Here is a 26,487-nt window from a genome sequence, read left to right as displayed (position 1 = left end):
AGGACAGAAAGTGTGGTCACTGTTACCATCACGCTTGAGGCAAGTTCTGCTGTGATCCTACATATTTTAAGACTTGCCTGCCAATAGGATTCGAGAAGAGTGTTACCCGTAAAATAGATGGAAACAAAGAAGGAAGGAATCCAATGGTGTTTTTTTTCCTCATTAGTTGATTTCTTTTTTGATTGAACCTAATGTGGAGAACCTCCTCCAGTATAGACAAAAATATGTGGTTTTTCCATGGTACAGTGATGATATCTGATAGTTATTGTTCTTTGATTAACATATTCATGTATCGTGTTATTAACTGCATACTCCAGTAAACTACAAAGAAAACCACAGTACTTCTATGGTACAAGGCCAGAAACACGTGATATCAAACACATATCTTAATAAAAAGCGTATTACCATGTTACACAAGAAATTCCCATGGTATTATTATGCTTGGTGGGCGTTTACCATGGTAGTGTTTTGAAAGCACTGTAGAGTACCAGGGAAAAGCTTTGGTATGTCAACCATGGTATTACCATCTGAAAAAATCACTTGCCATTGTTTCACCACAGTACTTTTTTTGTAAAGGGGAACCACTTCCAAAGTCAAGACATTGTCATTGTTCCATATTAAAATAACATGTTATTACCATAGAAAACACGTTTTTGTTTATTTTTTTCTTACATGGTTCTTTGAATTAACATAGTTGGTGCATATGTGTGTAATACTGTGTACCAGTGCTCCTGTGTGCGATTCATTGATAACTTGTTTGGTTAAAGTCCAGTCTTACACTAACAAGCTTAAGAGCTCAGTGAGGCAAAGATGCACAAATCATTTCAAATACAACCAAAAACACGCAAATTACTCTATAATCCAAAGGCTGCTGTTGGCCATCAAACGAAGGAAAAATTAGGTGCTAAATGTTTTCTGAGCAGCTTAGCATAATCATTATTCCCCTGTTACAATGGCATCATATTTCAGATCTACTGCTACTGTTGAGTACTACTACATTGCTGGTGGTGTTTTTGAGAGACGTGGCTTGGGAACCATCTACTGTTTGACTGATTTGGGATCAGGAATAGTTTAATGGATTAAGGGTTTTAGAAATTGTGGATTGTCCCATAGTTTGTTTGTCTGAAATGGTTTTATGTCTTGAGTAACTTGCACAGCAGTGTTAAAAGGATAGTTCACCCAAAAGTGAACATTCTGTCATCATTTTCTCACACGTATGTTGTTTCAAATCTGTGTGACTGACTTTCTTCTGTGGAATGTAAAAGGATAAACTTTTCAGAATGTGCAAGCTGCTCTTTTTATTACAGCGAAAGTGGACTGTGCTCCAAAACTTGTGCTGCATGTTCACAAGTCTCAAAGTAGGCATGAAAAGGAAATTCGTTCCATTTTTTTTTTTACGTGTATATTGATGATCTTATTTCAGACAATTATGTCCATTCATGTGTTCAGTATTCTTGTAGCTCAAACTGTAGAGAATGGTGTTAGTGATGCCAAGGTCATGGGTTCAATTCTCAGTGAATGCATGAAGTTATAAAATGTTATTACTTTTCAAAGCAATATAAGTCTCTTTGGATAAAAGCATCTACCAAATGCATTATTAATAATATATTAATTTTAATAATAATGTTTAATTTTTAGTTTTTCCCCATGAAATGACAGACCTCTGTATGACGGTGAAATATCCAAATCAATTAATGTGCTTACCCCACCCCTTTCTTACAACCTCAAGCTGTCTTTCAGATCTTTCAATTCCCACCCTACATTTTTTCTTTTTCCATTATATGTTGCCTTTGGATGTACGTCATAATATATGATATTGGAAGAAATGATCTGTCGCTACTACGGTTTCTGTGATACGATACCTTTGTCTGAAGAATAGACCAATATTTATATCTTTATTATTCACTTAATCTTAATTGATTGTGTCTGTTATGACCAGTGATGCATGATGCACCAGGTGTGTATATGTGTGTAGACAGACAGACACTTAGTGATTTAAAAATATATGGCAAATGCTATATGGTAACAGGTTGTAGCACAGCTTTATGTCACTTTATACACTTGGATGTGTTTCATGTTTGTTTCTGTGATGTCTTCTATATAGAGACTGTTCGCAGATCTGTGACATTCATAGCTAGTTCTTTAAAATATATCCCTGAGAATATTTGGACATTAAAAAAAAAAATAAATTTATGGTCTATGGAGCCCAAGATATTGGAGTCGACAAATATATTATTTAAATATAATGAGGGAACAGTAATAGAGTTTTTAACCAGAGTATAGTATCTTGTGTGGGTGTCCTTTAAACTCTTTACTGCATAATAAGTAAAGATTTAATGATCAAATATTTGTCTGAGGAGGAATATGACCAAGTGAACCATTTTCTTTTACAATATCTTTTCAGTCACGTCTTATTTTATCGGTCTGTTATTTGCTGTTTAGAATCAAAACCAGCATTGCTCCGATGCGAACTAATCGTTATTTGGATCATTCATTTATATATATGAATCAATAAACAGGTTAACTAAACAGTCTGAATCATTTTGTGATTCAGCTGAATCATCACGCAGACTAAAGTATGACATTAATGCTCTCTTTTCTTATCAAATTTCTTTTGAACTAGATTATGAAGCTCTCCCCATTTCCACAAAGGCACACAAGATAATTAGGCCTACAGATTTTCCCTTCTTATCGAAAGCAGAGGCCAGACTGAATCAGATTTAATAACTTTTCAGATTTTCTTTTGAGTCAATAATTCTTTAATTTTCGCACAGCATTAAGAAAAAACCTCACATTTGATTTCTTGGAGAATTGATGTTCTCCTTTATCCCCACCTTGTTTGTTGTGGCCTGGATCGGCAGTGCTTCAGGTTTCAGTCATGTTTAAGCTGTGATTTTGTTTGTTGGCCGTTAAAAGCTTAAAGACGTTCTTCGAGAGAAAGAGAAAGCCATGCTTTGGAAAAGAGAGAGAAGTAGGAAGCGTAAGGGAGCAAAGCCCTGAGAATTTTTATTTTGGCCCAGTCCTGCCCCCTGCCTTTACTCTTAGCCACCCCAAACGCCCCTTCCCCCCTCCCTCCCTCATTCACACATTCAGGAAACAGGGGACCCTGCCAGAAGCCCTTTCTGTTTCCGGGAATCAGGCCCACAGGGCTGCTGTGTAGTGGGCCAGCTCTGACGTGAAGGCTATTGTTCCCGTTTGGAGCTCCATTGTGGAGGGGAAGGAACAGCAGCAAAAACAAAAAACACCCGAGGAAGAAGCCGAGAGGGAGGGAGGACGAGATGTCTGAGCTATTTCTGTAAAGAGGCTCCTTCTCCAAGAGTGGTACCCTTTCTGCTGATGAGATACGGCGACTCTTGCATGTTGAGCTGCAGAGTTTATCGCTGTGATCTATCTCAGGAGTCTGCCATGTTTAAGACTGACGCACAAGTCAAAAATACATGTGGCTCTTGAGAATGGAGGATCTGATGTCCATGGAAACATCAAAACTTGTGTGTTTGATGAAAGTTTTACTGTACATAACCAATGTCTTTTCCGCTCTGTGGTCATGAGCAGAAATCCCTGCTGGAAAAATCATGTCAGCTTAACATGTTCATGCTTTTTTTGTTTGTTTTGATTTTTGAAGTAGTAGAGTACAAGAATACATACTTTCAAAATCACCTAATCAATTAATTGTTCTTTGGTGAGACTTAAAGGGTTAGTTCACCCAGATAGCAAAATTATGTAATAAATAACTTACCCTCATGTCGTTCCAAACCCGTAAGACCTCCGTTTATCTTGGGAACACAGTTTAAGATATTCTAGATTTAGTCCGAGAGCTCTCAGTCCCTCCATTGAAGCTGTGTGTACGGTCTACTGTCCATGTCCAGAAAGGTAAGAAAAACATCATCAAAGTAGTCCATGTGACATCAGAGGGTCAGTTAGAATTTTTTGAAGCTTTTAAAATGAATTTTGGTCCAAAAACAGCAAAAACGACGACTTTATTCAGCATTGTCTTCTCTTCCGTGTCTGTTGTGAGAGAGAGTTCAAATCAAAGCAGTCTGGATATCCGGTTCACGAACGAATCATTCAGTTCACCAAATCTAACTGAATCGTTTTAAACGGTTCGCATCTCCAATACGCATTAATACACAAATGACTTATGCTGTTAACTTTTTTAATGTGGCTGACATTCCCTCTGAGATCTTTCGTGACGGAACTCACAAAAACACCCCAAACAAAAGCTGTGTTTGACTCTACAATTTTCATAGTCATGAAAATAATGAAAACTCTTTGAATGAGAAGGTGTGTCCAAACTTTTGGTCTGTACTGTATATATAGGACAAGTACAAATCATGTACAGTATTTTCTATTCAATGGCAAGTCAGTCTTTTGCAATCATAAAATACTCAAAAACATTCAGAAAACTTTTTGGGGTGTGACAGTATTTGTTCAGTAAGAATTTGATATAAATACTGTGTAAAACCTTAATTTAATTCAGGCAGTTTTCTCTCAGGACAGAACACAAAATTACCGTTAATGCATCCAGTTTAACTGGTTTGGCACAGATAGCATTAGGTTACACTGACCCGATGCTGGTTTATGTGATGGTGTTCATCATTTGTATTGACAGTAAAAATGACCCAACAGCTGAGTTACAGTTACCTGTGTCAAAAAAATAAAAAATACAAAAAAAAAATTAACCTGATAAAATGAACCAATAGGCTGAACCCAGCATTTGGGTTAAAAAAAATACACAAATAAATAACCCTAAAAAATGGATTAATTGAGATCAATCACTTCCAAAATAAAATGTAGTGTTAACATAATATACATGTATGTGTGTGTGCTGTGTGTATTTATATGTATATATAAATTCACACACATACATGCATTTTTTAAGAAATGAATATGATACAGTTCTAGACATGTTTATTTGTTATATTTTACAGAAATTTAAATAATTTGTTTTGGCCTTAGTGCAAGAACAAAATGAAAGATTTTTTTTTCATGCAGTGAAAGTGAATCCCTCACAATATAATCCTCAAGTTTGTTATAATGTTTGAAAACCGCTGAAATAGTCAACTTCACCAACTGACTTGTGGTCCACCAGACGACCACTGTGACCTGTCCCTTATTTTAGTCATGGTAGTTGGCCTGCTGGTCAAAGGTTGTCTGTTAGCTCTATCTAGTCTGAGCAATATGATCTGCCAGGCAAAACAAGATTCACAATCTGGTAGTCCATCTGATCAACTATGTAGACCAGCTTGGAGCAGCTAATGACCGTAAATGTCCAACTATAAACCATGTAACCAGTTCATTTACTAGGAACTGGTTGTAGCTATAATGTACCACTAACCCAAAATGTTTTTAGCAATTGCAATCTATGTCCTTTATGAAGAGGATGAGCCTTTAGTCTTGTGTTTTGAAAGACATTTTGTCCAAGGTAATGTTGGGTCACAAGAGAGTGCTTACAGCTGAATCTGATCCTGGTACAGTATATGAAGACACACTAAACAGATTATTGGCTGCACATGGGTCAGGGGAATGTTTAGGGTGATGGAAAGTCAAATATTCAAATGTATTATGCAATAATAACCATCAGTGGTGCACATACAGTGTATATAGGCGGTTACAACATAATAGTGAGGGAAAGCAGAGCGTGTCATTTCTGCACCAACAGAACTGCAAAAATAATGATGTAATGTTCCTAAGAAAACAAGACAGAAAAATAATATTTCATGGCCCTCGTGGGCTTGTTTGGATATGTTTGGAAAAAGTCATTAGTGGTGGTTGCTGAGGACAGAATGTCTTCCAGTAGAGATTCCACTAGACTGTTTATTTGTGCTAATTATAATTCACTAGATTATCAATAAATAGTCCTTTCTAAATAGTTAAAAAGTATATAAAACTTTTCTGTGTTGAATTACAGAAATGGCTGTATTGTTATTTACCCTTACCGTAATGTAAGATTATGTTTGGTTTTTCTTATCAACTTTTAATATGTTTTATTAACATTTATATGAAAGTGAAAGTCGTGACATTTGTCAAGTATGGTAACCCATACTCAGAATTGGTGCTCTGAATTTAACCCATGCCAGTGCACACACACAGCAGTGAGAAGTGAACACACCATGAACACACACCCGGAGCAGTGGGCAGCTATATATCCAGAGCTCAAGGGCACTTCAGCCATGGGTATTGAGGGAGGAAGAGAGCACTGTTCATTCACTCCGCCCACCTACAACTCCTGCCGACACGGAGATAACATGTTTAATGTTATTTTAGAATAAAGTTAATATCACACATATTCACTACCATTCAAAAGATTGGGGTCAATTATATTTATTATTTTATTGAGCAAGTGAAAGGCATTTATGTTGTTACAAATAAATGCTGTTCTTTTGAACTTTTAATCAGAGAATCCTAAAAGAACATTTGGTAACACTTTACATTAAGGTTCATGGGTTAACTACTTCAGTTAACATGAACTAAGAATGAACAATACTTTCTACATTATTAATCTTAGTTGATGCAAATTTTAGGCTACTAATGCATTATTAAAATCAAAAGTTGTGCTTGTTAACATTAGTTAATGCACTGAACTAACAATGAACGACTGTATTTTCATTAACACTGACAAAGATTAATAAATACTGTAACAAAAGTATTGTTCATTGCTTGTTCATGTTCGTTAATACATGCACTAACATTAACTAATAGAACCTTATGGTAAAGTGTTACTGAAATTTTCAACATAATGAGAAATGTTTCTTTAGCAGAGCTCCGCCCACTGCATCATGGCCGAGGGTGAGCAGCGCTCTATGGACAGTAATGATGATTTTATTAATCTGGATATATATGCAGACATGTCTGTTCTGCTTCCGCCTTCATCTGAGCGCTCTAGCTACCCTGAACTGTATACATGCCTGGATTTCCCACCCACCCTCCCTCTCCTGCCTCCTCCTATCATTCCTAATGCTTCAGCTCTGTCACCGCTGTATCCTGACAGCCAATGAGCTCACCCTCTGCCCACCATCTGTGCACTGGATTCGGCATGGGTCTGCCACTCTCCATCAGCGTCATGGTTTGAGGATCCCTTGTCTCCACCTCCAGCCTCTGAGTCCCGGACTCCACCTCGGCTCTTCGATCCTGACTCTGACCCTGACCTGACCTTCGACTCTGTCATGTTCCTCCTGCCCTCCTGTTCCACCTCAGTCCTCTGTCGCTCCGGCTCCACTGTGGCCTTCCTGATCCCCGTCTTCGCCTCGGTCGCTGGTGCTATCTGTTCCGCCTTGGCCCTCCGGATCCTCTTTGTCGTCCTGGCTTATCGGCTCTCTGTCTCCACCTCGGCTCCTCCTCCACCTGCTCCGCCACCGTCGGTTGGCCACCTGGAGTTGTCGCCTTTTAGCTCCACCGTGGACAACCATCATGGCTGTGGCCTGGGTCCGGCCTGGCTCCTCCTCCTGCGCCAGCTCCCTCCTGTCATCTTCCTGCCTTCTCCCTCCATAGTCAACTCCCTGGATTCTGTTGGTCATCCTCCTCCTGGGACTGGGTCCCATCTCTTGCCCAAACCTTCCCCTGTATGGTTTTTATGCCAGCCCTTGGCCATCCCTCTATCTCCTTCCTTCTCCACGGCACAAGGTTGCGCCTTCCGGGAGGGGGGTGATCTGTCACACTCGTGAACCGTTTTCATTCCTCATGTTCTCTGTGTGACTTAGTTTCTAGTCTTGTGTTGATCATGTCATTATGTTCAGGTGTTATACTGAAACGTTCCCCTTATAATTTGGTTGTTCCGGTTTTGTTGTGTACGTGTGTCTGTGCCATCTCCTTATGGATTTCCCCTCTGTGGATGATTAAAGACTTTGTTTCATCATCATCTTCCTCGTTTAAGTTCTTCTCTCCCGCACCACACTGTGACAGATCAATATATTAGAATGATTTCTGAAAGATTGTGAATAAAATATGTTCACATAGAAAACCATTATTTAAAACTATATAGTTTACTATAAAATAGTTTGGTAACACTTTAGTATAGGGTCCAATTCACACCAATAACTAGTTGCTTATTAGCATGTCTATTATTAACAAATTGGCTGTTTATTAGTGCTTATAAAGTACATATAACGCATGACATCCCTTATCCTACCCAATACCCTAAACTTAACAACTACCTTATAAACTATTAATAAGCAGCAAATAAGGAGTTAATTGAGGCAAAAGTCATAGTTAATGGTTAGTAAATAGTGAGAATTGGACCCTAAAATAAAGTGTGACCAATAGTTTTTACTGTATTTTTTTATTAAATAAATGCAGGCTTGGTGCTCTTAGAGGCTTCTTTTTAGACCTTGTCACTGTTAAAAAAAGAAATCCTGTCAACCTTTTGAATGGTATTGTGGAAATCAAATTACTATTGTTATTCTTTATTAGCGTGTTTTTTTTTTCAAACATCTTTTCTAAAAAAAAAAAACTTCCTTTGTCTTTCAGGTTTCCCAAAAAAGCGAGCAGGTGAGTGCAGTGCCTCCCTCCTGTTGCTCTTTCCTAGTGAAACGCCCTCATAGCCCCAGAGAGAAGCACAGCAGCCAGACAGGCAGCTAATGGCAGTTTTCTGCAGACAGCGATATGAGCAGATTGAGCGTAGACACAACACTGATGCTGCCGCTGATATGAACATGTGATAGTAAAACGCTCAGATCCACAGCATTAACTCAAGTTCTACATGCTTGTAGACAGTTATCTTTTCTTGCTGTTTCAGCTTGTTTATTTGCGTGTGTGCAGGGTCCAAAACGTACACTTGCCAAATGTGAAAAAAAAAAAAATTGTTTCCAAAGCTCACTAGCTTTTTAGGAATTAAATATTTAAAATATTTAAAATGAAGTTGTAAAAATCTTAATCTGATGAATTTAAACAAATTACTTGGTGGAAAATATTGATTTATTTTTTATTTTTTCTGAATTTACACTAACGTTCAAAAGATTGTGGTTAAGTAAGTTGATCAGATGTGTCAGCATGCTGAAGTCTGGTCTTGAAAGTGTCATTATTAAATTCATCCTCTTTAAAGTACCATATTATAGCTTAACTCAAAATATGATCAGAGGATGACTAGTTGATCATCCTGACCCATCCCTAGTCATGATAGTTCTTTGTAACCATCAAATTCACAGTCAACAGTAGTTTGCATTGTGTTGGTCAGAAATGTTTTGTCTGCTCTATCTGTGCCTGTTTTTGGACGGGGTGCACAAGTGTGACCTTTTGTAAGTGGATCCACACATCCTGTCTGGTTTTTTGTGCTGCTGGATAAGAATAGCATGATGTGGCAGAGACGGTGACCCTTTTCCCGTTTGTGTGTATTTGTGCACAGGACAGGAAGTATTCTCAGCAAGGACCATCCCCCAGACAAAAAACCCAAAAGCGACAAGGCGTCAGTCCCCTCCTCGCATGAGTTTGACCCCACAGGTAAGAACCTCTCTTTGAAAGGCATCTCAGTTATGCACAACTGTCTCTTTCCACACTCCAAGAATATTTTGTAGTGCAAAACAAGAAGAAACTGTAAGTAACTGACCAATTTAATCAGGTTATTTATAGTCAAATGCATATATCTGGGTTGTGACAGCTTGGTTAGTGTGCAGATACAGTGCACATTGCTCTAAAGACCAGTGAACTGTATGCCTGTAGATTTATTGTGGCGGTGAGATTGAATGCAGACCCGGTGTATGCTCCTGGACTGTTTCAGTTTGTATGAAGTTAATTACAGCAGGACCAGACTTCAGAGGGACCACATGAGCCTCAATCATCATTTAAATGCTGGAGCAGCACCTTGTTTAAAAGCTTAACACTGACTGTTGGTCACTGCTGATGTGCAACTCTTAAAGGGATTGTTTACCCATAAACAATAGAACCTGGCATTAAACATATCGGCAACTAATATTTAAAAAATTGGGGTCAGTACGATTTTTATTTGTTTATTTATTTTTATTGAAGAAATAAATATTTTATTCAGAAAGGATGTATTAAATAAGTGAGAAAGACTTTTACATTCTTACTTTTACATTCTTCAAAATAATAAGAAATGTTTTTGAGCCCCGAATTAGCAAATGACAGTGATATCCGAAGTATTATGTGATACTGAAAATTACTATTTTTTTATTTTTTTATCTAATAAATGCAGCCTTCAATGCAGAGACCTAATCAGAAATATTACAAAAATCTTACTGACCACAAACTTTTCAATCGAGGCATATGAAAATGAGAATAAGACAATGAAAAACATAAAACATATGAAGCTTTAAAAAGTATTTGGCTTAACATAACCCATTAAATTCAGTTCGCCCTTGACAATACATATTGTTTCAATACAGCCTTACAGAAATATTCTAAATCTGTGCAGCAGAGAAAATATCCAAAAATATTTATAACAAATACCTTTTCCATAAAATGAAAATGAATGAGACCTTAGGTTGCCAAGCCTAAAAAGAGAACCAAAATACCACTTAAAACTAGGGCTGCAACAAATGATTATTTGGATAATCGATTACTCTAACAGTCATTATAATGATTAATTGACATATCACATATTAATCAGTAGGCTTTGTTCTATTATCTAGCTTTTACAGTTGGTTACACACATTCTAACTAATAAATAAAACAAGGTAATTACTTCAGCTTTTGAAAATGTCAAACAATTATATTTCCACTGTAAAATTACGATAATTATACAATCGTTGATATGCCACTGTAAAATTATAATTATTATACAACTGTAGTAAATGCAAATGTTCACGGTATGATACTCTTGCTTGTTCTAACCAACTTGTAACAAATACTGTTACAACCCTAGTGATAAGACATTTTATTTTTAGACTCGAAATTATTTTATTCAAAACATTAGCTTAAAACTCAAAACTTGAAACACCTTATAGTGTATAGCTAGATTAGGCTTTAACATATTCAAACCAAACTATCACTTTAATGTAATAATATGATTTTGTATTTATTTATTTCAGTTATTTATTTTTGCATTTACTAATAAAAAGATTTTAGCATTATTTTATCATGATCATTTTACCATCAATCTTAGTGCTATATAAATAAACATGATGTGACTGGAGTGCTGATTGCCGAGCTGGTGCAAACTTATCCACATCGCTATGATCAGATACTTTCTTAACTGCTGTTTTCTCACCACTGTTATATTTGTTGCGTTTATTTCATTATTGAGAGGAAAGCGTGCAGCACATATTTACGTATTCATATGGCGCTGTCAGCAGCGTCTGGTTTGGTTGGGCTGCGTTTACACCGTCTTGAAAATACACGGTCTTGCTCTAGAGCGCCACACTGGTCAAACCGCATTATTGCAGGCCCTTACATTCAGTCTAATGAGATAAAACTGGATTAGGAGACAAACTAGAGCAGAGGAGAAATACAGAGAAGAAAAAGAAGAGGATCTTTAATTATAAATTTTTTATATTTCTATATTTTTTTCTATTTTGTTTACTTGGTGCATTATTATTTTTTTGCATTATATATTTTATGCTTTTTGCTGTTTTACTCGGCGAACAGCAATATCAAATGCTGATTCCAGACACATGAACAAATGACAAAAACAGATAACAAAAACAAAATGGCGCACTGTCACAGTTTGAGTGTTCACACTCAGTGGAAAAAGCTCCATGAGAATGTATTATTTCGTTTTATCATCATTTAGCTGTGAAAATTTGCTCCTTGTATACTGAAGGGAACTTATCTCACATCTGTGTTTCAAACCTGGGCTTGAAATCATGACTCTTTTATAATCTTACTTGGGATTAACCAGACATGACTGAAGTGATCAAATCAAGCACACCAGAGCCCATGTTGCCATGCAGTATGGAAGTTTAACTCTTTAATTCCCAGCGCTTTGGGCTTGATGTCGTTTTAGCGGCTTGGTTATACCATTATGTGGGAGGCCCATCTCATCACAAGCTCCAGATGTTGTCAAAGGGCTGTAATCCCTCTCTCTCTCTCATCCTGCTGCGAGGACACACAACTGTGCGCCCATCAGAGAGGATGGAGGTTTATTAGAGTTAGGGATCTAGCTGAGTCATCAAGGAGGATATACAGGGTGTGTCTCAGATGGGTCTGAGTCATCGTTTTATAAATTGAGTCGGGAGGAAAAGGAAGCGGTGTCTGTTGGTCATGGATAAAGCGTCTCAAATTTGGTAAAAGTGTGGCTGATTTCGTGAGCCCAAGAGATAGTGAGATTAAGAACTAATGTTTTATTGTGTTTTAGTTTTTTATTATTATTCATTATAAGTTTTTATTTGAAACATTTTTGCATTTTGAATCTTGCATAATGCTTCCATATAAAACCTTAATATTAGTTACTTTTTCTTTTCTTTTTTTGTGATTTTTCATAATCATATTCTTTCTCCTGCTGTTTGTGTGTGTGTGTGTGTGTGTGTGTGCCGCATGTTTTCTGCTGTCAGAACTGCCTGTTCAAAGTGTAGTATCCGACAGAAGGCCAGAGTCCTGCGGTAAGAGTCACTGGGTCACTGCCGCTGCTTTGGGGATTTGCTGTGGTTTGTGTGTGTGTGTGTGTGTGTGTGTGTGTGTGTGAGCCTCATTGTTTTTCTTTCATGACAGCCGCTCATCAGACTTGACCTGCATCTATTTCTTAGCATGTCTTGGTGTCGGGCTGAACCTTGATGGAACTGCACTTGCTCAAAGGTGTTTAATTGTCAGCAATCTTGAACCGTTTGCATTATGTTGGTGGCGTGCTGTGCCTTGTCCTCACACACCTTAACCTTTCTGCAGTCTCTTTCTAGCTCACTTTGTTTGGCTCTTTTAATCTATTCTATCATGCCTTCAGTTTTCTTTTAAACTTACTTTACAGACATCTGTTTGATGTAAGTGAACAGAATGTATGAACAGATGCTTGAAACATTTAGCCAATTCTTTGTGGTGACTTGACCAAGTGCACTCAGCCCAAGTTGTTAACTAAGAATTTATTTTAAATAAATTTTTTTATTTTTTATAAAGTAGTTTGACAACCAACACAACGTACTAGTTTTGTAACATGGGTTCTCATCCATGAACCGGCATAGACACGTTTTTTTTGTGCATGCAAAAATCTGGATTTATTGATTTAAGCTTAAGTTGTCATTTATTAAATTTTTTTGTACATTTGGGTTAAAATTTATAACCAACTCAGATTACATGCAGATTAATTTTTTTTCATATAAATTTATGTTAATATTGATGATAGTCTATATTTAAGATTTATATAATATTATTGATGCAGGATGTTTCAATTTATAAAATGTGTACACTACCATAAAAACAAAAATACACACACACAAAACAACTTTTATTATTAACAATGTTGAAACAATTGTGACTTTTTTCTGGAAACTTTGAACAGAAAGTTTAAAAGCAAATGCATCAAAGTTAAAAAGTTTTTAATTCATCCATGTTGAAAAAAATATTAATTAAAAAAATATATATACTGAACTGTAGTGTATATTTCACATGTAAAAAAGAAAAAAAGATAACTATGGTAATTTATGCAAGCTACATACATGATAATCTAAAATTTCAATTTCAAATACTGTTTTCTTTTTATTATTGATGATAATATTTTCCAGATAATGTTTTAATCATTGCTTTTGGCTTCAGCACAATAAATATAAATTTTTAATTTTAAATACTGCTATTTTTCATCACACAGTATAAAATATTTAGCTTCTTTAATTTGGTCAGGTTCTTCACAGGGGAATCAACATATCTGGGTGTTTTTGTCTTAAATAAAATGTAAATCCCCATTTCTACGCTACATTTTACAAACAATGTTGTCTACATTTACTTGAGTTACTTTTGGAGACGATTCTTATTACTTTCAGGTTGACAGCCTCATACATTTACACTGAATACAACCGGTAAAACAACTAGTTTGAAACGATCTTTCAAATGAGTGATTCTCTTGAATCAGCCTTTCTAATAATGCATGAGAACGAGATATAATCATTCCAACAGTTTCCAGGAGGTTTGAAAGATGCATACATTCAATTCATCCAGGCCAGATGTCACGTCCATAAAGCAATACAATACCAAAGGCAGGTCGTCTGGTTGTGTTTTATTTAGTGTAGTTGTCACGAATTTGGAAAACACCAGTCAATCAATTTCAATATATTGGCTACACTCAGCCAGAGTGTGTGTGAATGTGTGCGGGTGCCTGTTTTTGTGTTAGTAGCACAAATGGAAGAAGATGCACTTTTGTAGCCATCACACATGAATAGTTTATAACTTACACCACAGTGTTTCGTGAAAACACTTTGCAGACAGATCCAGTCTGGTGAGATACTTGTCTGACATGTTCTTGTTTTTCTTTCACACATCCACACTTCACACAAGCAGTGTCCATGTAAAAACATTAAAAGACACCAGTCTGCAGAGGCGTCAAACGTTTTTTTGTGCTACACATTTGCATTGTCAGATCCTGAATGACAGTATGCTTGAATCTTAATCTGTTTAGTTGGCATACAAGTGTTTTGTATCTCGATGTTTATCTGTTTGCGAGGACTATGATTTTAGTTAAGTTGAGAGATTTATTGTTATGTGATGATGCTGACACAAATGTGCCTGATTGATTGCAGGGTACGGCTTAATTTATGATCTGTACAAAAGGTCTATTACAAGTATATACTCTTCATAGTAGTGTAAGGATATCCCACTTTACAGTCATCTTGAAATCAAAATTTACCTCATTTTTTATTTATACACTTTCAAGATATATATGTAAATTGTGATTTAACATGTTAACATTATTTTTGTTAACATGTTAAAGTATTTTTGCAATATTTCGCAAAAGATTTTGCAATCCATCGTTTTGGTATCATCACGACCCATAATTTTCTAAATTTGTGTTAAGTTCTGTTGCTTATTCTAGTACTACTACTACTAATACTTATTATGAATGTTTTATTAATCATTTTTTTTGCTGAAAATCTGTACAATTTAGGAATATGTCTGATTACAAAAGTAAAATAGTTTGAGAACACCATTTCTTGTAGACTTTGCTATATACTACAATCTCTTGAATTTCTCCTTGAGCACATTTATATCGTCAAATGAGGTTTCGTTTTACACACATGCTACCATTATTAAAAATAAAATATTTTTAAGAGTCTTTCTTGTGCTCTCCAATGCTACTTTTTTAAAATCAAAAATACAGCAAAACAGTAATATTGTGGCTTTTACCATTTAAAATGAATGTTTTATATTTTATTATCTTTTAAAATATGATTTATTCCTGTCATGCCAGAGCTAAATCATATGGAAGCCTGTTTCCACCACTGAATAAAAAATACAAAAATAAAAATTCTCATAATTGCGTGATATAAACTCGCAGAAAAAAGTATTTATTTCGCAATTGTGACATTATATCTCACAATTCTGACATTATAACTCGCATCTGTGAGTTTGTACTATTTTTGCAAAAAAGTCAGAATTGTACGTTTTTATATATATATATATATATATATATATATATATATATATATATATATATATATATATATATATTCAGATTTTTTTTGTGTTTTTTTTTCAATCCAGTGGCGGAAACAGGCTTCCATAGAATCAAGTCTTTGGTGTCAAATGATCCTTCACAAATCATTTTAATTATGATTGGGTGCTCAGTAGACATCTTATATTATCAATCATGAATTTATTAGATTATTTATTTATTTATTTTTATCTTATTGAGCACTTTTGATAAGCTGTGTATGGTTGAGTAGCTTTCTCACATTTTCTCACATAGACTTCCTGTGAAGTCACAAGCATGCCAGAAAAGAAACAGGTATTTGTTGTTGATGTAGTTTCTAAAGCACTGTGCTGACTGAGTGCATCTGGAATGTTCCAAGCCTTTTAAGAAATCTTTTTTGGGTGCGTTATCTACTGTCTCTCAGCCGTTTGATCTGGTACTACACACACACAACCACTGTACTGTACGTGAACACACTCTATCCAGCTCCTTGACTGCTACTTACCAAGTCCTCGTCCTCTTTTTTGCACCCCCCATATCTTTCCATTGCTTTATCCCCCTCTCTCCCTCTCTGTCTGTCTCTCAGGGCTTGTGCAGCGTTGTGTTATCATCCAGAGAGATGAGAATGGCTTTGGGCTGACAGTGAGCGGCGATAACCCTGTGTTTGTACAGCTTGTAAAAGAGGGTAAGAAAGACAAAATCCCTGTTGTTCATCGTTCTTGTTTTGCCCTTCATAACATGCACATGCAGAACAGTTTCACGAGTGACTTAAATACACACTTGTCTCCTTCAACCACCAAGGCATGGATAATTATCTGTTTGTGTAACACCACAGTACAGTATAATTACGACACTAACAGTGCTAAATACATAGTTGCGTTTCCTGTTACTACAGTGAGGCAGTAAGAATGTGTATTCAAGCTACATACACTGTACTGTGGCAGTAGCATGGCACAACGACGGTATCAGATGGCACCGTGGGATATGCATGACTCTCTTCTCTCTTTCTCCTCTTTTGCATGTAGATGGAGCTGCCATGCGAGCTGGTGTTCAGACAGGCGACCGGATCATAAAGGTGAGGATCATCAGGGGCTCCACCGTGATGAAGTTCAGATTTATTAGTAAGAGAAGTCGATTTGAATAGAAAATGGCACGATTCGGTTCAAAATGAGCACAATCTGTCTGACCAACCCCAGAGACTGTTACTGAGGCTTGTGTCTTGAAGCCCTGAAGCTACAACACACAGACTCTCCAGACAGACTCACCTGATGTCCAGGATGTCTCCGCTGCTGTGCTCTGCCACCTGCTGACTGAATGGAGAATTATAGCCCTACATATTTCTCTGGTCTTAATTATGAGTTCAGAAATCATAATTATGGTGTGATGTGTAGACTGTCATTCAAAAGTTTGGGGACTGTACGCTTATGTTTTTGAATGAAGTCTCTTATGCTCACCAAGCTGCATTTATTTGCTTAAAAATAAACTGAAATTCTTAATTTTTCCAATTAAAATAACTATTTTCTGTTCGAATATATTTTTAAACGTAATTTGTGCTTATGATGGCAAAGCTGAATTTTCAGCATCTTTACTCCAGTCTTCAGTGTCAGACAATCCTTTAGAAATCGTTCTAAAATACTAATTTAGTGCTCCAGAAACATTTCTTACCGTTATTTGTTTTATGAAAAAATATCACAGAGCATTTGTCAAGATTCACTGATGACTCAAAAGAAAAGCATTTATTTAAAATATAAACATTATACATGTTATTATTGTTACACTTGACCAGTTTAATTTGTCCTTGCTGAATAAAAGTAATAATAATAAGTACTAAATTTTTTTTTACTAAACCCAAAGTTTTGAATGGTAGTGTATGCTCATATCATATTATATAACTAAAACTCAAACCATAAAAAAAAAGTTTGCTACTAAATAAAATAAACATTAACTGAAATAAAATATTTAAAACAAAACTTATTTCTGCTAGGTACCAGAGCAACGTCTCATTTTCATTGTTTAACTTTCACTAGAGTAACCGAAAATACAAATAAATAAAAACAATATAGGCGTATTTAAAAAATCAATAATAGAAATCATTAAAAAAACACTCTACCAAAAATGTTAATAAAATTGTTAAAAAAAAAAAAAATACTAATGTAACACTGTGCCTTCTTAAGAATCATCTATGAATTTCCATTAATCAGCGTGTTTAATGTGTGTTTTTTATGCAGGTCAATGGGACATTAGTTACACATTCAAATCATGTAGAAGTTGTAAAGCTAATAAAATGTAAGTAACGTGTCATACACTTACTAAAGTTATTCAGGTTTAAAATGAACAGTACTGTACAGTTGCTGGTGTGTTTGTGTACAGCGGGCTCCTACGTGGCCCTAACTGTGCTGGGGAGACCGCCGGGTTTGCCTCAGATCCCCCTCTCAGACGGCGAGGGGGAGGAGGGGCCTCTCTTCTCGCTCACCATCCCTCACTCCCCGGGGCCCATCGGTCCAGACCGCTCGTCTTCCTCCCCCAGCCCCTCGGAGCGCAAACTCAACCCTCTTCCTGTATGGGTAAGAGCTCAGATCATTGAGAAACAGCCTTGATCTCCCTCAGCCTCATATCATCTGCCTTCTTTCTTTCATAGCACTGTATGCCTTTTAACTACAGTAACTCATCATGTGTTTTTCTGGTTGAGTTTAAAGCATCAAAGCAGCAAAACAGCAACAGCAGTCACATGCTTTCATACAGACAGCAAACAAAAGTTATTCCTGGGTTATTAAATGGACTATTTCCTTTCATAATGGATTCAATTATACACTGCTGTACTAGGTTGACTTTATTTTTTATTTTTTCAGCACAGATGCTTCAAATTGATCAAAAGTGACAGAAAATGGTTTCATTTTCCACTGTGGTGCTCAAAATGGAGCTCTGTGGAATAAAATACAAATGTGTCAGTTGTTGCCTTGGTAATGCAAGTGTAATATAAACAGAAATATCTGATCATCGTCCATATATCGCTGTTTTTGGGACTTCTTTTTTTATATTATATTTACTTTGTAAAATAATAGAAAAAAAAACCTTCTCTTGTTCCAAACCTTTGAGTTTCTTTCCTCTGTATTGTGCATGCTTGCTGACTTAATTTGCAGAACTGAAGCTATTATTATAGACTGACTGATGTGTGATTAAGGCCGTCACTGCGCTCATACAGTTAAGTGCACTTGTATCAACCACGTGATGTCGTGACAGCACTCTCTGAGTGTTCAATCTCACATCCTCTATGACAAGAGACGTGGGAATAATCAGATCTGCTGCGATGTTTGATAAATTACAGGCCATGACGGAGGAGCAGAGCAGGAACCCTACAACTAAACTACTGAAGGAAATCCAGGACGCCAAGAAGCACATTCCACAGCACCAGGAGCAGCTCAGCAAGCCCACTGGGATTGGACAGGTACATACTCGTACACACACACACACACACACACACACACACGCACACGAACCAACAAACAGGCTGTGGTTCAGAGGAATTCTCACTTCTGAAATGTGAAATAAAAGAGAAATACTGTAATACATTCTATATATACACATGCTAATGTAATGTTAAAAAATGTGTGAGATCTTTGCATTACAGTAATACATTGGGTTATTTTTATTTTTTACATTTATTAGATGTGCTTAATTGAAATTACCATATTTGCACTTAAGGGCCTCGTTTCTTTTATGCAAAACATAGTTTTGTATTTTCTTTATTAATATTGTGAGGTGAAATATTCATGAAATTCACCCAATCACAAATAATATTTATTTGGTATTCTTTGGTATAAATACACTCTCAGCTATAATATCAAGTTCATCAAAATTGAAACTAAAGGAAAACTTATTGAGTTTGTTCATGTTAAATCATACATTTTTGCAAGTGACACTGTATTTAACAGCAGGTGTGAAGGCAACTGAGAAAATTAACCATCACTTTACATCGTAATTTGGCTCTTTAATGGCTGGAATTAGTAATGTCTATAAATTTTATTTGTCAGAAAAACATGTGGAACGTGACATCAAGTAACATATTTCAAATGGAAACCCCTGGTTCAGCTTCCATCGGACGTTTAGATCGTGTAGTCTAGGGTTAACTAAAGCTAAAAACATTTTCATTACCTGAAGAAAAGAAAAAAAAACATTTTATTTGGCAGCATTTCTCAGTTTTGTTTAGTTGAAGTTGTAGTACTATAATAACTTAACTTAAGTAAAAAAAAAAATCATGGTTAACATTAAAAAAGACACCTTTTTAGAAATTGGTGACACCAAATACCAGGGTTCATAAACATACAGTAGTTTCTATGTTTCTCAGTTAGTTAAATGTCTGTTTGTGTTTGTTGTAGGATGGCTCCTTATCTCCAAGGCCACGAGAAGGAGAGCAGGAGGATGGAGGGCGAGATTCGGATCGGCCCCCTTCCTGGCAGGGTGATGCTGGATTGGAGCCACCATGGACCAACAATACCACAACCCCTGTCAGTACACCTCCTGAACTGCTGCTCCCCATCAACTTCACCTTCCACATTTCACACATTTGCTTAGATGCTGATTTGTGATTCCTCTGTGTGATTGACATTTACTCTCAACTGATCCATGCAGGTCACTCCCAGTCCTGTCCCAGAGAGCCCATGCCAAAGAGAGACCCCCTGCCACAGCCCAAAGACCACCCCCCGAGACAGCCTCAACTCCTGTCCTTCACCGGACGCTGAAGACACACCTGACCTTGTGAGTGACCTCTTGACAGCATGCCTTCATTTTTAGTTTCCGTGCTGTGCATGATCTGAATGTTTCTCATTTAGGATTCTCAGTCGAGTGTGGGGACCCCCACCTCTCGTCCGGTAGCACACATCATTGGTGCTGAAGATGAAGACTTTGACACAGAGCAGGAACAGGTAGGTGTGACGTGGCTCAGTTGTTGTCTGTATGTTTATTTTTTCCTTTTCATTTTTGGACTCACAGGCTCTACTCCAAACACTAGTGAGCTGCCTAACTAAGGCCCTAATGTATTCACAACAAAGTTATTTTTTGTTCTTTGCTTAGGGGTAAAAAGAAGTTTGAAATATCTGAACAGTGGTATACTGCAAGCAAACCTCCCAGCGCTGGCTATGCTGCTGAGAGTTTAGAATAATTTGTAATAAGTGCTGCAGGCTTTCCTCTCAATAGCAAAAAAATACAAAAAAAACAACAGAAATGATGGTGGTGAGAAAACAGCAGTTGAGAATGAGAACCGTTTTGTGGGGGATGCCAGGTGTATGAAAAAAGAAATGAAAAGAATACTCAAATCTCAAAATTGAACATGGAATGCCAACCCACCGAACGATTATCAAATAATCGAATATTCTGGTCCAGCCCTAGAATGAAACATGAAAAAAGAGTGTTGTGCCATTTATAACTTCAATTTTTACCATAAAGCAGCATAAAGCACTCTCCAGTGTGTTTGTATTTTTACTTGTGTCTGACCTCAGTGGACTTCTCACAGAAATCACTTTAAAACCGAGCAGCACAGTGAATCGTTGTCACCAACTTTAACACGTTACTATTACTTTGTATGGAAATCATTTGCCCTCACACGAAATTCCTAATTGTGTATATTTTGTATTGTAATGACTGGACATTAAATTTGAAACAATAAATGTGAAAACAAACATTACGCTCAAATAGTTTTAAAAAGCATCCAGGTATTTCAGTTTGCTCAAGCGAATGCATGTGTAGTCCTAAGAGCAAAACTCAGAACACTAAGTTTCTATGGGAAAGGTTGATCGGCTTTTGTATTTAGAAGGCAGAACCTTTTCCACCATATCCCTCCATTTCTCCCAGTCATAGTAATATGGGTGAGACATCTTTGTTTCTATCTGTAAGGGTTTGATCTCACACAAACATTCACACAATTAAAATTTCACTCCTGTTAGAATTTTATGCAGTAAATAATTTCTCATTTGTTTAAAATCACTGAGTATCTTTTCTCAATGGTGTTGTGTTGCTTTACATGCCCACATTGCATTTGAAATGGCAATCCCTCTGCCGGGACCTCAATCCAGTCTGGGCCCAACCCAAGCAATGCCTTTAAGTTTAGCATTAAATCATAAAGTTGAATATTATATATTAATTTGTACTCCCTCTGTCTCTAGATGAATGGCCAGTGTAGCTGTTTTCAGAGCATAGACTTTCTGAAGTCTCGGCCTGCTCACCTGGCAGCTTTCATCCATCACGTGGTCTCTCAGTTTGACCCTGCGCCTCTGGTGAGATCGATCACCCCTCTTACCCACGAACCTGTAATTTCCAGGCATCTAAAAAGATATATATATATTACTTTCCATGTTCCATGAATCTCTCTTGCATGCTTATGGTTTGGTCTCAGACAAGATGAGTCTCATCACTCATTTCCCTTCTCGCTCTGCAGCTGTGCTACCTCTATGCTGAACTTTACAAACAGACCAGCTCCAAAGAGACACGACGAATCCTCATGGATACCTTCTTCATAGACAAAACAGCTGTGAGGAACTTTAAAACAGTCTCGGCTTGTTTAGCTTGTCACAGATGATGTGGTCTCTGATTAAGAGTTGCATTTTGTTCTTAAACAGAGCTTGAAAGTAACAGTGCCTGAATCCATCATCTCTGACCTGGGTAAGTGGAAACTTTTGTTATTAAAAAGGAAAACAGCAAAATATCACTTGTTTAAAACATTTTAACTATATGATCTTTTGTATTTAGTTTTTTACTTTTAAATTAATCTGTATTGACTGATTTATTGGTAAATGAGGAAAAACGTCTGATTAACAATATATGTTGTTCATCTATTTTCTTTTAAAAGCCACCCATCTCATTTTAGTGACACTACAGTGGAACTTTGCATGACTTTTATAAATGTTTGTGTGAATGTAGAACGTACTGCACACTCAGTAAATGTGGAACGGAAGAGGCCGGAACCAAACTCAGAGGATGTCCACCGACAGTATGTGCAGCAACTGCAGGACACACTTCTGCCTGACATCCAGAAGAACCTAGAAGACTTCAGGTGAAATGCACTTACCTAATACACACACAAAATCAGATAAAACCCTCCAAACACACTCTACAACTCTGTTTCAGCACAAGTGTCAGACAAATCCACCTTTTCCAGTATGTTCACCCATGTATTATTTGTATGTCTCAGGCACAAGCGCAGTATGGGTTTGACCCTAGCTGAAGCGGAGCTAACCCGTCTGGATACAGAGAGAATAAGAGACCGTGTGGCTCTGGAAAAAGAGCGATCCTGTGCAGAGCACATCATCTCTAAGATAGAAGATGTACTGTAAGTGCAATTCTGACATAAATGTATGTGAATATACTTGCTATATAAGCCACCTAAAATATATTTATAAAAGATACAGCTTCTCACTAATAGAGAACACTTAATTGCTGTCCATGACTTCAAATTTTGCAATACTCGTCTAACACAGGGTATCCCACAGGGCTCTGTTCTTGGTCCTCTTCTTTTATATAAATGTACATTTTTAAGGAGTATGTAAATTTTGCAAGAGTCCAGTATGTAAACTGATCAGAATTGTGTATTTCTTGAGAAAGGTAATAGGTTACTCGTAACAGTTTGTAAGGGGCTTTTTAAAAAGAGAAATTCATGCTAATGTAATGCTGATTTAAATACTTTATAGACTTTTAAATAAAAAAAAAAAAATTCCCAACTGATGAATATAACAAAATGAAAATAAAGTTGGAACAAAGAGGAAGCATTTTCTTTTCTTAGCTGTGTTCACTTCCTCAGAGGATAATGATGTCATTTTGACAAAATTACTTGATTTACAGAATGTTACATTATTTTATAGAGTTAGTCTCTCTATTATTTTATAGAGTCATTTACAGCTTTCTGTAAAGTTGCTTTGCAATGATTTGTATCGTAAAGAGTGCTATACAAAAATAAACTTGAATTGAATTGTATTGAATAGTTAGATGAACTAAGATTAAACCTAGACTAATATGATAGCATTGAGTTTAAACTGATTATGTTAACATATTTAACATATACCAACCAAAATGGGTAAATAATATTTAAACCTTACACCTTTCAAATGAGAAGTAAAACATTGGAAGTTGTGTGTGTCTCTCACACTTCATTAAATGTGCAACTTTTTTTTTGGTTTCAGATTGACGTCACAGGCCACAGAGGAAGACAAGTGGTAAGGGGAATTCTCATGTCCTCTCCTTCCATAAATGACAAATTATATCACCCTAGATTAACCCCGAAACACTGTCCAGCCTCATAGCTTGAGGAATAAATTCAAGGTCACATAGAAATTGTATATATAATAAAATGGCACAATTTTACGGTACTTTATAATGTAGTAAAACCAAACATTTAAGTCTGAAAAGGTACATTTTTTAAAGGCAAATACGGGCTACAAATCATACTAGCCCTATAGTTTCCCTCCCAGTTTTAGCTGCAGTCTTGTGAGTGGTGTGTAGTTGCAGCATATGATCAATCAGGAGCCCATATGGGCAGCAGCAGCAGGGATTGAGGCGTTGTGTGTCCACCCAGATGGCATGCAAGCGAGTGGAGCCTCATGAAGCCTCTGACAGGAGCTTGTGAGGGCTATTTCTGCTCTGGCACTGACTGCGGTTACGCATTGTACAAGTCATCTGTTTGGCTTGTAAGTGTTTGTGAGAACAGCTTTGGAAGTTCTTCAGCTGGGGTCCTAGCTGTCAGAATAATTTTCTGCACACTATAAAGTATTTCGGCATGGACTGAACGGAGCTCTTGCTTCCCCTGCTGGAAGTTACAGATAATGATTCAGCAGAACTACAGCAGTGAAACTTAGTTGAAGGCAAAGGTTGAATTAGAAAACTATATATCTGCTAGTATTCAGTTTTGACTGAATCCTCAACACCTGGGTATATATACATATATAATAAAGCAATGTGAATGCATTACTGTTGTTCATACTTAAAGTAAGGGATTTGAACAAATTCCAAGTGTTATTTTTTTCTCATATTGTCATTTTCTTTCACAGTAGCACCATGCAGTTTGTGATACTGTCGTATATGAAGCAGCTCGGTGTAAAAGTGAAGCACAAGCCCAAGCTAATGAATCTTTTCCCTAAGAAAAAAACGGTACAAACTCTCAGCGAACATCCTTAGTTTTTGTCTCCAAATGACTCCATGAAACCAAACCAATGTCTCTGTGCTTCCTAAACAGAAGAAGCCTGAGAAAGATGGAAATGAGGAGAAATCGAAGAAAACAAGATTTCCAAATGTTTTTCCTCAGAGAAGGCCGAGCAGGATTGACCCTTCATCACGTAAGTTTATGGTTCATTTCACTAACAGTTAAACCAGTGGCCCCCTCAAAGGCCCCCATCGTCCATCGAAAAAGGTCCCCATATTGTACTATTGTTATTGAGGGGGCAAAATAAATCTTGATGTGTGTGTGTGTGTGTGTGTTTAATATGATTTTTTACATTTTAAAGTAATCTGGCCTTGAGAAACCACTGGGTTACAACACAAAATGATTTTTGTAGTTATGCAGTCAGTAGGGGAAATGTCAGCTAATCATAACAGAGCTCGTTTACATGTAGCTTTATGAGTCTTCAGGGTACAGTAGCAAAAAAAGAGATCTGTTTAATTCTAAGCTTTACAGATGGTGAAATAGTATTTAAAAAAGTAACTTATTTAAATAATATTTCTCAGGAAAACTTGAGTTTACTTATTAGTCTTACAACTAAAGGGGAAAAAAAACGGGTTAATTTCTCAGTGAAAAGATTTAGTTTCAGTTTATGTATTATGTAGTTCCTTGTGAAGCTCCTTGTTGGTTTGTTTTACTTCCGTATTTGTGACCATTTTATACAGACAACAACCTATTTGTAATCTTCTTTATATTTTGAAGGGACACATACCATGCAGAACTCAAAGTGAAGTCTTTTTTCCTACTGGGTCTGCAACACACGCACAAACAAACAAATAAATAAATAGCTGGTTTTGATTTTTAATAATGTTGTCAAAATATCAAAATGTTGTCAATTCTCGATTCCAGTTTCGATATCACAGGAACAACTACTAACTATTACAAGTTTAAGCATTAGTAAAGACGAGTAAACGGTTAGTAATAAAATGAGAAGAACAAATTACAAGCAACAGAGGAAGAAATCACGTAAGGTAGTCCTTCCAAAATGGATATATATATTTGTATATTGTGTATTTTTATCTATATATTTGAGGTATATTATTATTTCCTTTTTACTTATTCTGTGTTTTGTCACTCTAATCTGTTTGTGCTGTGGAACCAAAACTAATTCCTTGTATGTGTAAATATACCTGTCAGTAAAGCTCTTTACATCACATAAACATAACGAACAATTCTGTCAGCTGTCCCAAGAGTCTTTCAAACTGACCCGGCCCCAACACTGATTTCTCTCTCTCTCTCCCTCTCTCTCTCTCTGTCTTTTCTCACCCTCTCTCCCTGTCTCTCTCTCTTTCGCTCTCACCCTCTCTCTCTCTCTCTCTCTCTCTCTCTCCCTGCAGTCAGCAAGGCTCTGGAGCCGAGGCAGCGTCCGACGAAGCCTCAGCTGCCATTGGGCGCTGGAGAGCAGGCAGACGGGTCGTCTCCTCCCGTACGGGGCAGTCAGTCCAGTGAGGGCCCAGATGGCACCGCTACCCTGGTCACGTTACCCCCTAACAGCGCTCCGGCAGCACAGGGCACAGACAGCTTCAGCCGAGAGTCGGAGACTGGTGAGACATCATTCCTGTCAAGTGTCTGTGGTCTGCTTTCCTCTTTCAAATCTTTTTGGTTATTATTGGGATGGTCAGTCATTTAAAGATTGAAATCAAATGAAAATCCTGCCAGTGAAGATCAGCCATACTTATTTTCTTGGTAACACTTTACAATAAGGTTTCATTTGTTAAAATTAGCTAACAGTGAACATGAACCAACAATTTGAACCAAGAACATTTGCTACAACAGTATTAAAATCTAAAGT

General features: G+C 36.9%; 1 protein-coding gene across 7 annotated transcripts in view; it reads left to right on the top strand.

Annotated features, from left to right (window-relative positions):
• Window positions 1-26,487, top strand: part of LOC127995168 (rho guanine nucleotide exchange factor 12-like) — a 58,277-nt gene that overhangs the window by 22,084 nt on the left and 9,706 nt on the right. For 3 of the 7 annotated variants that reach the window (XM_052591856.1, XM_052591857.1, XM_052591855.1), the window contains exons 2-21: window positions 8,464-8,484; window positions 9,338-9,432; window positions 12,441-12,488; window positions 16,083-16,181; window positions 16,522-16,571; window positions 17,725-17,782; window positions 17,867-18,060; window positions 18,822-18,941; window positions 19,873-20,001; window positions 20,126-20,251; window positions 20,326-20,418; window positions 21,655-21,765; window positions 21,927-22,019; window positions 22,108-22,150; window positions 22,409-22,541; window positions 22,680-22,817; window positions 23,665-23,697; window positions 24,529-24,628; window positions 24,714-24,813; window positions 26,033-26,239. In XM_052591856.1, coding sequence (XP_052447816.1) covers window positions 8,464-8,484; window positions 9,338-9,432; window positions 12,441-12,488; window positions 16,083-16,181; window positions 16,522-16,571; window positions 17,725-17,782; window positions 17,867-18,060; window positions 18,822-18,941; window positions 19,873-20,001; window positions 20,126-20,251; window positions 20,326-20,418; window positions 21,655-21,765; window positions 21,927-22,019; window positions 22,108-22,150; window positions 22,409-22,541; window positions 22,680-22,817; window positions 23,665-23,697; window positions 24,529-24,628; window positions 24,714-24,813; window positions 26,033-26,239 — 1,991 coding nt within the window. The remainder of the gene's footprint in view (window positions 1-8,463; window positions 8,485-9,337; window positions 9,433-12,440; window positions 12,489-16,082; window positions 16,182-16,521; window positions 16,572-17,724; window positions 17,783-17,866; window positions 18,061-18,821; window positions 18,942-19,872; window positions 20,002-20,125; window positions 20,252-20,325; window positions 20,419-21,654; window positions 21,766-21,926; window positions 22,020-22,107; window positions 22,151-22,408; window positions 22,542-22,679; window positions 22,818-23,664; window positions 23,698-24,528; window positions 24,629-24,713; window positions 24,814-26,032; window positions 26,240-26,487) is intronic. The other 4 variants (XM_052591861.1, XM_052591859.1, XM_052591858.1 and 1 more) reach the window with 3 other exon arrangements.

Source organism: Carassius gibelio, chromosome A5 (genome assembly GCF_023724105.1).
Source record: "Carassius gibelio isolate Cgi1373 ecotype wild population from Czech Republic chromosome A5, carGib1.2-hapl.c, whole genome shotgun sequence".
Classification (NCBI taxonomy): Eukaryota; Metazoa; Chordata; class Actinopteri; order Cypriniformes; family Cyprinidae; genus Carassius; species Carassius gibelio.
The sequence above is the reverse complement of the archived record's forward strand: the minus strand, read 5'-3'. Positions and strand labels throughout refer to the sequence as shown.